Here is a 15,008-nt window from a genome sequence, read left to right as displayed (position 1 = left end):
AGTTTGAAATATTGCAGCTCTGAGATCATTAATCTTTGCTTTTCTCAACTCCCGATCTAGTCTTATGACATAAGCTTTGTTAGACTCTAGATTGAATTCAAGCCCCTTAATACCAAGATATGTTCTGATCTGTGCAGTATTAGGCTTCATATCAACAATATCACCATTGTGATTTCTGTACTTTAGAACATATCTGCTGTCAGACTTAACAGAATAAAGTCTTTTCTGTCTCTGAATCTGTTCTTTTAAGTAGTTTGCAGCAGTCTCGGTTATTCTGTCATCCACTTGAAGTAAGAAAAGTACATGCTCCAATTCTTCAAAATACTTCAAAGGAATGGCATTTTGTCTTATATGATAAACCCTACCATCTGTCATGAAATACAACATGATGTATTCTTTCAAGTAGGTATGGTAAACCATCTGTACAGATTCTAGTTGATTCAATCTCTCAGGAGTTGCTCCAATACCTGGTTCACTCAAGGAAGTTGGATCATCGGTAGTGTTGTGTACTCTTCTTTCATCAGCACTTCCCGATCCAGTTTTATCTCTAGCTTCCTTTCCAGTAACTACTCTTGCTTCAAAACCACTTGGAGTAGTCTTCAAAGATTGAGTCTGTTTTGCTTTAGTGAATCCTGGTAGGAGTGTTTTAGATTTATTTTCTGATATCAAGTTAACTTGAGCACTGTCAGAGGTTACTTGCTTCTTCTGAATATCAGAACTCACAATTTCTTGACTCTGAACAACTTGAGCCATGTCAGAGGTTGTTTTAAGAACTTTTCTTGAAGTCAGAGCAAGATCATCTTTTCCATCAGTAATTTCTTCTTCCTCAGGAGGTACATAAGGCTTGATAGGTTCACCAACCTTTTCTTTACCCTTGGATCTTGGATCTATCTGTGGTTGTGATCTAGCCAAAGTTTCTTCAGTATGTATCCTTTCTTTGATCACAATGCCTTTAGGTTTTGGAAGTAACTTTTTACCAGAAGCTTCAGATTTAGATGTGACTTTCTCTGATTTAAGTCTGGCTTTTTCTTCCTTTAAACTTTCCAAGTCCATCCCTGGATTTTCTTGAAGAAATAACTGTCTTGACATTTCCTCATCAAGATCTAGAAGTTCATCAGAACTTATCCTTTTACCAGCAGCAGAACTTATTCTTTTCCCAGTATCAGAACTTGTTCTGTGACTAGCTTGTCTTGATGTAAACCTTCTACCTTGACTATGACCACTACCCATTCCAGAGTTTCCTTGGTCATCTTTTCCATCATCCTTTCCTTGCAGTGTCTTGTTGGTTTTGCATTTCGACTTAATTACCTTCTCCCCCTTTTTGGCATCAGCAGGTAATAAAAGAGAGATAAGTAGTTCCACTGAGGTCTGGATTTCAGTAAGTTGCGATTGCTGAGAAGCTTGATTTATCAGAATTTGATCAATCTGAGCTTGTTGCTTCTCTTGAGTTTTCTCAATATAAGCAACCCTGTCAATGGTAGGTTGGAAGAACTTTTTCTTATCAATTTTCCAAACTTGTTCCTGTTTGATAAAGTTCTCCTGAATCTTGTGTAGCTCTGCATGAGTGTTGGAATGAAGACCTTGTAGATGTTTAATACTCAATGCAGTGACTCTAAGCTGGGTTTTAAAATCATCAGAATGTAACATTTCATCAGCTTTAGTCAAGTGCTCAGCAAGATGTAAAGCATTTGGAACACATGAAACTGAGTTCCATTCCTTAGTCCACTCCTGACCTGCAGGAGTTTCACTCCAAGGTACTGGTGCAATCCTGATAACAAACTCCTTTACCAGTTCAGACTTAGGAAGAGTCAGTGGAGGAGTATGTCCTGAAAGACCTGCTTCATCAGCATCTACAGTTGTAGCAGCCTCACCAGTATCTCCAACATTTGCAGCATCAGAACTTAGAGAATCAGTATCTTCTGATAAGACAACTGTGTGAGTAGCAATGGAGGCTTCAACATCCTCTAATTGCTGATCTGATACTAAGTTCTGATCAACAGCCATATCCTGATGCTCACCTAAAATCTGATCATCAGCATCTTGATGCAGAGAAGGTGTTAGTGATAACTCAGGAGTTTGAACAGCATCAGTAACAGGTGTTGTGGAAGGATTATTTGCTGTTGGAGCTTCTAAGAAAAGTATTTCAGGCACAACCAGGTTCTGAATATCAATTTCAGCACTTGTGCCTGGATCAACATGAGACATAGAAGGTGAATTAGCCTTGTCAGATACAGGTTCCTGAGATGGAGTTGATGGAGAAGAAGTGACTGGAGCAAATTCCTTGTCTTGTGAGATCAGAGATTCCTGATCCCCTTCCTTAGCTGCTTCCTCCTCATCATCTGAAACTGGCCTTTGTGCCCTCTGTTTCTTGTACTTCCTTGTTGATTTGGATTCCTTGGGAGTTTCAGGAACCGTCATACGTCTAAGCCTCTTGAGAAGCCTAGAACCCCCAATTGCAGAATCCTTCTGAGAAGTTGCCTTCTCAGCTTCATTTACCACAGGTTCTGAAGAGGGAATCTGATCCTCAGAATCTGATTCATCTCTCAAAGTAATGCTTCTCCTCTTTTGAGGTGTTTGAGGAACAATCTTTGTTCTCTTTGGCTTAGAGGATGTAGGCTTCACAGTAGGTGCTGAAGAAGAAGGTTGAGCAGTCTGTGAAGTGGAGAGATAGGATTTGAGATAAGTTCTGAGGGTAGGTTGAGTAGAATGAGAAAGAGAGTAAAAGTAAGAAGAGAGATAAAGTATAAAGAAAATAAAAGATTAAAGAAATCTTCTCTCTGTTGTTCTTATACTCTGAAAAAAAATGTTACCGTTGGACACCTGTCAGACATGCAGTAATAACGGATAGTTACTGGGCTCGAGAAAACAGGAATGATTACTTACCCAGTTGCCTTGTTTCAAGGAAAAACCATTTCATCTATCAAGAGACACAGTTTTAATTCAAAATTGAAACCGTTAGCACTGATTGAATTATTTTTCACTGCAACATTAATATTCTGAAAATGAATCATGTTAAAAATGACCGAGATAATTTCGATGAATAAGTGCTGACAAAGAATCAGAACTTAAATAAAGACAAAATTTAAATGGTCATCAGAATATCAAGCAGGATTTAACAACACAAGATAAAATAACTCAGAGACAAAAGCTTGAAGTAAAAACAGTTTTCATTAATATATCAAGTCAATACATATATGAAATAGAAATTACATCAATACAAGATTTTCCCTAAGCTTCTAATCCTAACGTCAACAGCTTTAGTCCTAGCTAAGAAGCCTGACAAAGCTGAGGATGAAGAAGAACAGGAAGAAGATGAGATTAAGTCATCTTCCTCTTCCTATCTTCGACGAACAAGATGGCGAGTCGTATGATTCGCTCTTGCTGACGGATACGATGAAGGTGAAGGTCTCTTCGAATGGCCACCAGATCACGTTTGATAACCTCTGGAAATTGAATCCAGAGATTGTGAGGGATGTTGGTGATAGGGTAGGGAGTTGGAATTCCATTCAAAAAGACATGCACAGTCTCATCACCGTAATTGTAGAACCAGCCAAATTCAGCCATTTGTGATAGTAAATGAAAAACAAGACTGAATTTGTGATACAAGTGTGATGAGAAGACTAATGTGAAGTGGCTGTGTATATAGGCAAGAGAATGCCAAGAGACGCAAAGATATTTAATGCTAACAGGTAGAATTAATTCTACCTCGTCTCCCTAGACTTTGAAAAAGAATAACAGTCATTGGAAAGAGGAATCATGGTCTAGACCGCACAAGACACAAGAAACAGTGGACTGTTCAAGTACAAAACCATTAATCCTAATCATAGTGACTATTAATCTTCCACTTCAACATATGCGAGTACAAACTGAGACTGTTATTAAATGTCATTCAAAGATAAGCCAAGTAAAGGATTAGACTGAGAAATCAGAACTTAGACCTATACCAGAACTTAACAGTCATCAGAACATAATTTCTTAACTCGAAAAATGAATGCTCATCTTAGTAAATACTCATACAAGTTCTTAGTTATGAACGTCAGAACTTAATCATCAGAACGTGTAACTAGAACTTGTCCTCAGAATTTGTGCAAAAATGACACAATGACTGTTTATCTAAAATAACATAGACCACCACAGAAATTTTCATCATTCAGATGGAGTGATTAGTGTGTGCATTAAGCTAAATAACAGACAAAGAGTAAAGTCTGATCTACTTTAGTACATCTTAGAAATAAGTCATAATTAAAATTTTGCTAAAGAGCTGTCATTATCCTGAAACCCACTGATAAATGAGTTCATGCATGAGTCCACCTCAACTGTTTTTGTGCTAATTTTATGCATCTTTAAAATTCTCTTTTACAGTGGCTTCTCAGTGTAAGTGAGTCACGACTGCTTATCATAATTTATGCTATTATCAGAGTATTTCTCCAGTAATCATAGAGTGTGAAAAGTCACCAAGAAAATATTTTGCTTTTCTAATGCATATTTACTTAATACCAGCAATGCACTTGGGTCGTCCCTTTCACATTTTTACTCTAGATCTCAAAGGAGTACCTGATTTTATTCTTTGATTTTTTTTTTTTTTATTATTATTATTATTTTTTTTTTAATAAGAGAGGTCTATCAGCACTTAGTACATTCAGCAGTTTTACTAGTATCAGAACTTAACAGATGAGTAGCATTATTCTAATTTGTGACTTAGTAATAAGATATACAAAGTAAACTTAACTAAGCTCAGTTATCAGAATTTGCTAGTGTCATAAGATTTCCACTGAAATAATTACTTCTTCCATGGAATCATTTGTTTATTGAAGATTACTATATCAGTATCTAGCACAGTTATCCTCATAGGATTGAATAGTTACTGAAACAGACATATCACTTATCAGAGTTTAGAAACATATAGCAGACAACAGTCAGTACTTAAAGACATGTATCAATTAATGCACAGAATATACAAAGAGATTAATTCTGTAAATACTGATCATAAAGTCTGATAACATAGAACAAGTTTAAGCAGATTTAGAGAAAGAACCTGAAATCATTCCAAGTTCATTTACCAATTTTGAAAAGGTAGCTTCACACAGTGGTTTTGTGAAGATATCTGCTACTTGTTGATCTGTGGGAACAAAATGCAATTCCACTGTACCTTCATCCACATGTTCCCTGATGAAATGGTACCTGATGCTGATGTGCTTTGTCATAGAGTGTTGAACTGGATTACCTGTCATAGCAATAGCACTTTGATTATCACAGTAAATAGGGATTTTGAAATATGTTAACCCATAATCCAGTAACTGATTCTTCATCCAGAGAATCTGTGCACAGCAGCTTCCTGCAGCAATATACTCTGCTTCTGCAGTTGATGTGGAAATTGACTTTTGTTTCTTGCTATACCAAGAAACCAACCTGCCTCCAAGAAACTGGCAGCTACCACTTGTGCTTTTCCTGTCAATTTTGCAACCTGCAAAATCTGCATCTGAGTAACCTATTAATTTAAAATCTGATTCTCTAGGATACCATAATCCTAGATCAGCTGTTCCTTTAAGATACTTAAAGATTCTTTTTACAGCTGTTAAGTGAGGTTCTCTTGGATCTGCTTGAAATCTTGCACAAAGACAGGTAGCAAACATGATATCTGGTCTACTAGCAGTTAGATAGAGAAGTGAGCCAATCATACCTCTGTAATCAGTAATATCTACTGAATTACCAGTATCCTTATCCAGTTTTGTTGCAGTGGCCATGGGAGTGGATGCACTTGAACAGTCTTGCATTCCAAATTTCTTCAGCAAGTTTCTGGTGCACTTAGATTGACAAATAAAAGTTCCTTCTTCACTCTGTTTGACTTGAAGGCCCAGAAAATAACTGAGTTCTCCCATCATACTCATCTGATATCTTGACTGCATTAGTTTGGCAAACTTTTTGCAAAGTTTGTCATTTGGAGACCCAAAAATAATATCATCAACATAAATCTGGATCAAAAGTAAATCCTTGCCATGGTTGAGATAGAACAGTGTTTTGTCAATAGTTCCTCTGTTGAATCCACTTTCCAGAAGAAACTGAGCTAAAGTCTCATACCATGCTCTAGGAGCTTGCTTAAGTCCATAAAGTGCTTTATCAAGCCTGTAGACATAATCTGGATGTTTGGAATCTACAAAGCCTGGAGGTTGTTCAACATATACTTCCTCTTCCAATTCTCCATTGAGAAAAGCACTTTTCACATCCATTTGAAAGACAGTAAACTTTTTGTGAGCAGCATAAGCCATGAATATCCTTATGGCTTCTAACCTAGCAACTGGAGCAAATGTTTCATCATAGTCAATTCCCTCCTGTTGAGAATATCCTTTTGCAACCAGCCTTGCCTTGTTCCTTACAATTATGCCATCATTGTCAGTTTTGTTTCTGAATACCCACTTTGTACCAACAACCGATCTATTCTTAGGTCTTGGCACTAAGGTCCAGACTTTGTTTCTTTCAAATTCATTCAACTCTTCCTGCATTGCTTGCACCCAATCAGCATCTTGAAGAGCTTCTTGCACTTTCTTTGGCTCAGACTGAGAGAGAAAAGAATTGTAAAGACATTCATTCGAAGTACCTGTTCTAGTTCTGACACCTGCCTCAGGATTTCCAATTATCAAATCAGGTGTATGTGATTTTGTCCACTTCCTTGCAGATGGAAGATTTTCTCTAGAACTGGATGCTCCCCCATGATTCATGCTGTCTTCGATTTCATTTTCTGATGCTCCCCCTGAAACTATGCTCTCTGAGTTGGATCCTTCAGTATTTAGATTTTCAATACTTGGCTTATCAGAACTTGACGAATCAGAATTTGAAGAGCCAGATGTATGTTCTGATGCTTCTTGAGATGTGATAATATCTTGAGTATGCTCCCCCTGCATTGGTGCATCTTCCTTTGACGTAGTCACCACAGTTTCAATAACATCAGAGTTTAATCCATCAGAATTTACAGTATCAGGACTTAGACTGTCAGGACTTGAGGTATCAGAATATGAATCTTCATTTTCAAATCTCAGCTGATCATGATCAATACAATCTTCAAGTCCAGTGATCTTCTTGTCATCAAAAGAGACATTGATAGATTCCATGACCACTTTTGTTCTCAAATTATAGACTCTGAAGGCTTTTGTAGAAAGTGGATATCCAACAAAGATTCCTTCATCAGCTTTTAGATCAAACTTGGATAGCTGTTCAGGATGAGTCTTGAGAACAAAACACTTACATCCAAATACATGAAAGTATTTGAGATTTGGCTTCTTGTTCTTCACCATCTCATATGGTGTTTTTCCATGCTTGTTAATGAGTGTTGCATTTTGAGTAAAACAAGCAGTCTGCACAGCTTCAGCCCAGAAATAGGTTGGAAGCTTTGCTTCTTCAAGCATTGTTCGTGCAGCTTCAATGAGAGTTCTATTCTTCCTTTCAACAACTCCATTTTGCTGTGGAGTTCCAGGAGCAGAAAATTCCTGCTTTATTCCATGATTTTTGCAGAACTCTTCCATTATCAGATTCTTGAATTCAGTGCCATTATCACTCCTCAAAATTTTCACAGAATCTTTGATCAATTTATCCAGATGTTTGACATGATCAATCAGGATAGATGCAGTTTCACTTTTTGTGTGCAAGAAATACACCCATGTGTATCTGGTGAACTCATCTACTATGACCAACGCATATTTCTTCTTTGCAATAGACATGACATTCACTGGAACAAATAGATCAACATGAAGTAGATAATAAGGCTCAAGAATTGATGATTCAGTCTTGCTCTTGAACGAAGATTTTCTTTGTTTAGCCTTCTGACATGAGTCACAAAGACCATCAGGAACAAACACTGATTTTGGCAGTCCTCTCACAAGATCTTTCTTGATCAGTTCATTTATCTTGTTGAAGTTTAAATGAGAGAGTTTCTTGTGCCAATTCCAGCTTTCTTCAGTTGAGGCTCTACTTACTAAACAGATTGCAGAACCATCAGAACTTGTTGAAAGCTTAGCTTCATAAATGTTACCACGCCTGAATCCCTTCAGAACAATTTTTTCTTTAGATTTACTAACTATTTCACAATGTTCTGCAAAGAAATCAACATGATAACCTCTGTCACAGATTTGACTTATACTCAGTAAGTTGTGTTTAAGTCCTGAGACCAGAGCTACATCTTTAATGATGACATTCCCAAGATTGATATTGCCATATCCCAAAGTTTTTCCAATGTTGCCATCTCCATAAGAAACACTTGGGCCAGCTTTCTCCACAAAGTCTGATAGCAGGGCCTTATTTCCAGTCATATGTCCTGAACATCCACTGTCCAGAACTAAAATATTTTTCCTGTTGCCCTGCAATCAAAAAGACCACTAATTATTAGTTTTAAGGACCCAGACTTGCTTGGATCCTTTGGCCTTTTTAGGTTTGTTAACATTTGCAGCGGATTTAGCATCAGATTTTATGTTAACAGTTTTCTTATCAGAACTTATACCACCAGACTTTGAATCAGAACTTACACTAGAAGGAACAACAGAAACTTTCTTTAAAGAAGGTTTTATTTGATAATAATCATAGTACAAACTATGATATTCCTTACAAGTATAAATGGAATGCCATAAACTACCACAATGAAAACAAGGATCTTGTGGTTTGTATCTAACAGACTGACTCTTAACTCCTGATTTTGTAGATAAGGAGTTAATATTCTTATTCTTCCTGCAAAAAGAAGCCAGATGGTTAGAACTTCCACAGTTATGACACGCTTTCCTAGGAGCATCAGGAACAGATTTATAGTTATTGCTTTTATTCACACCTTCCTTTCCATTCCTATTTTTCCTAGGTGATTTTACCTTGTTTGCATTCTTAACATCTTTCAGCTTATGCTTAAGCCGCTTCTTTGTCATTAAGCCTATGTTAACTTCAGCTGTCTTTTCCTGTTTTAGTTTGTCAGAAGCTAATTCCTTTTTAACTTCTGATTTCTCATTTTCAGATTTTTCAGTTACAAACTTAACAGGTTTTAACTTCGGCTTTTGCTTATCAACAGGCTTAATTTCTACAGTTCCTTTTTCATTTTTATTTTCTCCATAACCTAAGCCCTCTTTCCAGTTTCCACTGCTTAGCAAATTTTGAGTTGTTTTGCCAGAGTTAGTCCAAGTTCTGATAATCTCTCTCTCCTTTTCTAACTCAGTTTTTAGAGATTCATTCATTTTTAGCACTTCATCCCTAACATAAAAAGCATCATCTCTATCCTGCTGAGTTTGATGGAACATGACTAACTCTTTTTCTAAGAAATCATTTCTTTTCCTAAAAGCAAGATTTTCAGAAGTTAATCTTTCACATGTTAAAGTTTGATCTCTATAACTAACAAACATGGTTTTAAGATATCTTCTCAACTCATTAATATCATCAGTATGAAAAGCATAAGTAGTCTGAGGTACCTTTGTTTCAGCAGCTTCAGAACTGCTCTCAGAACTTGATTTATCAGCATTTGCCATCAATGCATAGTTCTCCTCACTTTCAGAGTCTGAGGTGTCTTTCCAGCTTTTCTGCTTTGTGACAAGAGCTTTGCCTTTGTCACTCTTGGTCTTCTTGCAATCAGGAGATATGTGGCCTTTCTCACCACAATTATAACATTTAACATTAGCGTAATCTCCTCTGTCAGACTTTCCTCCTCTTCCTTCAGATCTTCTGAAATTCTTCTTATCAGAACTTATGCCTTTCCTGGAAAACTTCTTTCCCTTCCTGAACTTCCTGTATGCAATCTTTGTGATTCCTTTCACCATAAGAGCACACAGCTTCATCATCTCCTCATCAGCATCAGTTTCAGGCAAGCTTTCAGAATCTGAGTCATCATCACTCTCAGAACTTGATGACTCAGTATCAGACTTTATGATAAGAGCTTTACCCTTGTCTTTCTTTGAGGAAGGTGGTTTGGGGGATTCCTCTTCAACCTTGAGAGCAACTGTCCTTGACTTTCCTCCTTTCCTCTTGCTTCTTTGTTCCATCTCAAGTTCATGAGTCTTGAGCATTCCATAGATTTCATCAAGAGTTGTTTCATCAAGATTGTAGTTGTCTCTTATTGTTGTTGCCTTCAAATCCCAACATTCAGGAAGAGCTAACAGGAATTTAAGGTTTGTATCTTCAAGATCATACTCCTTATTTACTAATGACAAGTCATTCAAGAGTTTGACAAATCTATCATATACATCAGTCAATGACTCATTAGTCCTAGAGTCAAAGTGTTCATACTCTTGAGTGAGTATTGTCTTCCTGTTCTTCTTAACTGTTTCAGTTCCTTGACACCTTGTCTCCAGTGCATCCCATATCTCCTTAGCAGTCTTGCAGTTGATTACCCTGTTTGACATTACATTATCAATGGCACTATGCAATAAGTGTCGTACCTTGGCATCCTTAGCAATAGATGCTATATCTTCAGCAGTATAATCACTCTTTTCCTTTGGTACGGTCTTTGCTGCTTCACCTGCAACTACAACAGCGAGCTTGGTAGGTTTGTGAGGCCCTTCCTTGATTCTATCAAGGTATTCTGGATCTGTTGCTTCCAGAAACATGGTCATCCTTACCTTCCATATGGGATATTCAGATGGTCTCAATATGGGAACTCTGATAGTCTCATATCGACTCTGAGTTGATGTCTTTGATGATTCCTCAGTTTTGGTAGGCTTAGTTGGAGTTTCTGTGTCAGACATGATTGTGTTTGGATCTTTAACTGAATGTGTGTTAACAGAAGGCTCTGATACCACTTGTTAGGTCACACTTTCACTGTAGAGGGGGTGAATACAGTGTTTATTACAATCAAATCAAACTTCAAGAACTTATGTAACAGAAAACAAACTTTATTGAAACAATAAACTCTGTTACAATCTGGAACTGTTATCTCTCAGTGATGAACAAAATATCACGAGAGCTGCTAGGGTTACAGTAAATAATATTCTCGATAATGATAACACTTATAGTGTAAACCCTATGTCTGTGTTTATATACTACACAGTTACAAGATAATCGCTAATTGATATGGAATATAATTCTGCTTCCTAATATATATCAATCAGATATCTTCTATTCCAAGTATTCCATTCTTCACGGAATTCCTTCTTCATGCATATCTCTTCTTATGTTTATCTTGATCTTCTTAACTTCAATCAGCTACTGTCCTTATCTGATCGTCCTTCAGCACTTAAGTTCTGATATCTATCTCCTGATAACATAAGTACTGATATCCCTTAAGTTCTGACGTCCAGTATAAGTACTGATCAGTTAAGTACTGATTTGTTCTGTTCAAATAAGATCTGAAATCTAAACATAAAACATATTAGCCATGACATTATCAAATATATCTAACAAATTGCCATCAAAATTTATGTTGTTATCAGAATATTTCTCCGGTAATCAGAGAATGTGAAAAGTCACCAAGAAAAATTATTTTGCTTTTCTAATGCATATTACTTAATACTAACAATGCACGCGGAACAACCCATGAGTATTGTCAAAATAGGCAAATATTATTTATTTCTCAAACCCTTACATAATACATAGCTTAGAACCCCGTTGGGGTTACTACTCGCAATACATTACTAGTACTCTCTGGAATTAAGAAAGAGATTTCGTTGTAGATTACAAGATGCCCTTTCCTAAATTTTTGATCTCCTTTTATAGAATAAGGCAGAGAGCCCCCTCCAGACTATTCATCTTAATCATTCATAAAGTAGAAGGCATCTACTTTATGAAAAAGCAGAAGGCATCTACTTTATGAAAAGCAGAAGGCATCTACTTTATGAAAAGCAAAAGGCATCTACTTTATGAAAAGCAGAAGGCATCTACTTTATGAAAAGCAGAAGGCATCTACTCTATGAATGATTAAGATGAATAGTCTGGAAGGGGCTCTCTGCCTTATTCTATAAAAGGAGATCAAAAATTTAGGAAAGGGCATCTTGTATTCTTACAACAAAAACACTTTCTGAATTCCAGAGAGTACTAGTAATGTATTGCGAGTAGTAACCCCAACGGGGTTCTAAGCTATGTATTATGTAAGGGTTTGAGAAATAAATAATATTTGCCTATTTTGACAATACTTATGAAGTGTTCCGCGTTTTGGTATCAGAGCCTTGTTGTTTATTTAATTCTTTAGTATCAAGGGTTGATTATATCCTGGAGGGAGTAAGTCATAGCGAAGTACCGTTAGGAAGGTGGCCGTTGAGGGAAGCAGGTGCATCCTTGGAGTAATCAACATCAGGATAACTACAGAATTGAATAAATTCTCGGATCATATCTCACAAAGAACTCAGGTATGTCAAAATCAGGTATTATATTATTGAACCTTACTGCAAATACAAATGTTTAGAACTCTGTATTTTTAATAAGTGTTAAATCTTTTTAAATCTTCTCATTTTATGAGTAGCAATAACCATCCGTGGTTAGTAAATATATCTGGTAGTGCCATGATTTCCATGAATAACTATCAATATTTAGAACACCTTTTACAGGTTTCTAGGAAGATTGTCCGTAAAAAAGACAATAGAAACATTAGATCTCTTATCTGGGATCTAGAAGAATTTAAAACTGAACAAGTTCAATTCTATAATAGATATTCTATGCAAATAGAAACAGAGATATCTTCTCTTAAAAGAATTCTCAGTTATGATCTTATTAAGAATCCATAAATGAGTTTGTTAACAGAAAAATATCCTGAGGAAACTCAAGATGAAAATAATTTGGAAATCGAGTTTTCAGAAAATGAAAAAGGTTTTCAAGCAAGCTTTTTGGTAAAGCAAGAAATTCTTTCAAAAATCAAAAGAAGCAAACTTGATTTAAGAAAAGAGAAAATATTTAACATTCCTATGTTAAATTGTTTTAAAAGGAAAAACAACATCTTTTATTATATTTCTACCAAAGAAATGCATGTAGATATAAAAGATACTACAGGTTTAGTTTATCTGCCTTTAATCACTAAGGAAGAGATAACCAAAAATTTGTTGAAAATAGACTCTAAGATAAGATCTACAATCAGCGTAGTTCACTTAGGTGCTATAAAAATTTTGCTTAAAGCAGAATTTCAAGAAGGAATAGATTCTCCTATTAAAATGGCTTTAATAGATAATAGAATCAATGACAGAAGAGATTGTATTTTAGGTGCTGCTAGAGGTAATTTAGCATACCAAAAATTCATGTTTACTGTCTATCCTAAATTTGGTTTTAGTTTAGAAACTAAAAATCTTGATCAGATATTATCTTTCGTGCATGACTTTGAGAGACATAATCTGATGAATGCAGGTGATAAAGTATTTAGCTTAACTTATGTTGTTGCTTATGCTTTAACCAATAGTCATCATAGCATTGACTATAAGAAAAATGAATATATCGAATTGGAAGATGTATTCTCAGAAATAGGATCTGTAGAAGAAAAGCAATTTTCAGATATCAGTCCTTTAGATAGTTCTTGGGCAATTGATATTGCAAAGAATAAACCAATTCTAGGACAAAAACCTAGAATGAGTTTTAGAGGAAGAACCTTAGAGGTTGGTGAATCCTCTAATACCTCTAATAAAGAATTACTTCATAGCATGTCCCGAAGAGTTGATGACTTATGTCAGAAACTGGATCATCTATAGTCGTTCAATGAAATCATAGAATACCTTAAGAAAATCTTAGGATGAGCATTAAGGAATTACTAGAAGATTTCGATAGAAATATTAAGCCACAAATAGGAGAAATCCTTAGGTTGCTTAAAATTCAGCATGCTAACCATGTTACAGATAACATTGAGGCAGCAGCAGCAAAGATCATTACTGAATTGAAAGCAACAATTCAAGAATGTCCTTGCAACCATGAAATCCTTGAAGCCCTCCAAAAAAGGCAGCATAAAGGAAAAGAAATCATCACAACAGATGAAGATCCAGAGCATGAATCAAGGATCTGGAAATATAGTTACCCCAACTATAGTGTCGGGAACGAAGAGCTAGGAACTGGAAAAAATCCTGGCAGTCTGACGTGGCCATTCGGTGTTGATAAGAAATCAACATGAATTACATAAAAATTGTAGAAAAGTTCTTCTGGGATAACATAGAAGAAGAAGAATTGCAGGTTAACGATGACAACTATAATGTCCTCGAACAAGCAATCAGGTTAATGGAGTTAGATGATGAATCTAAAGCCAACCAAGAAATAGAAGACAATAATGAATTAAAATCTTTATTTGGTTTTAATAATTACAACATTCTTAACACAATTGAAAGTTTCAGTTCTGAAGAACAGGAAGACCTTCAAGAAAGAGAAGTTGATAGTTCTGAAGATGAGGAAATAGAAAACCTTAGGATGAACACTCATCAAACTTCGGCACCTCCTTCAACATCTTCTTCACCAAAAAGAGAATCAGGAGAAACATCAGGTACAAAGAACCCTGAAGGAAGCAGAAAAAGGAAAGGTAATTTCTATCCTTTTAATAATTCTGAGGCTAAAGGAAGTTCTAATATTTTTGGTAATAATATCTTAAATATTGACGGAAAGCCAAACAGAAAAGAGCTCATAGACACTTGGGCAAAAGAAATTAGTCTTATTATTCAGACTAACAAAGACGCTTATGATGATCAGAACACAGTTTTATTATTGATCGAACATAAGACTTTAGGTGTCATTAATAATTTTATTAAAAACACCACTTGGGAACCAGTCATGAGTCCCGTTACAGCCTTTGAAAATGTATTAGATGGCATCTATACAATGTTCTTAGGGATTAATCAAGCTTCTGATAAACTGCAGGAGTTATTGAGAATAAAAGAAAAGGCAAGAACTAGGATCACTAATATGCAGCTTTGCGATATATGTTTCCTAGATCAGTTTTTCTATGACTATGAAAAATATCTATATCAATTAGATGACCAAGCGGAATATGTGAAGTATGTAAAATACTATCTCCTCAAAATTCCACTGGTAGGATTAAAAGCTTTAGAAAGATTCAATCTAGAAGCTACTGGTCCAGCAGAGTATAGTTTAGCCTA

General features: G+C 35.9%; 1 protein-coding gene across 1 annotated transcript; it reads left to right on the top strand.

Moving 5' to 3' along the window:
* Positions 1-13,094: 13,094 nt before the first annotated feature.
* On the top strand, positions 13,095-13,622 carry LOC141713799 (uncharacterized). The gene has a single exon (XM_074517372.1). The coding sequence runs from the start codon at positions 13,095-13,097 to the stop codon at positions 13,620-13,622; it is 528 nt and encodes a 175-aa protein (XP_074373473.1).
* Positions 13,623-15,008: the final 1,386 nt, after the last annotated feature.

The sequence above is a fragment of the Apium graveolens genome, chromosome 3, assembly GCF_009905375.1.
Source record: "Apium graveolens cultivar Ventura chromosome 3, ASM990537v1, whole genome shotgun sequence".
Taxonomy (NCBI): domain Eukaryota; kingdom Viridiplantae; phylum Streptophyta; class Magnoliopsida; order Apiales; family Apiaceae; genus Apium; species Apium graveolens.
This window is presented reverse-complemented; position numbering and strand designations above follow the sequence as displayed.

Excerpts from the sequence above, each read along its gene's own strand:
- LOC141713799 (XM_074517372.1), top strand. The coding sequence starts at position 13,095 with ATGGCTTTAATAGATAATAGAATCAATGACAGAAGAGATTGTATTTTA.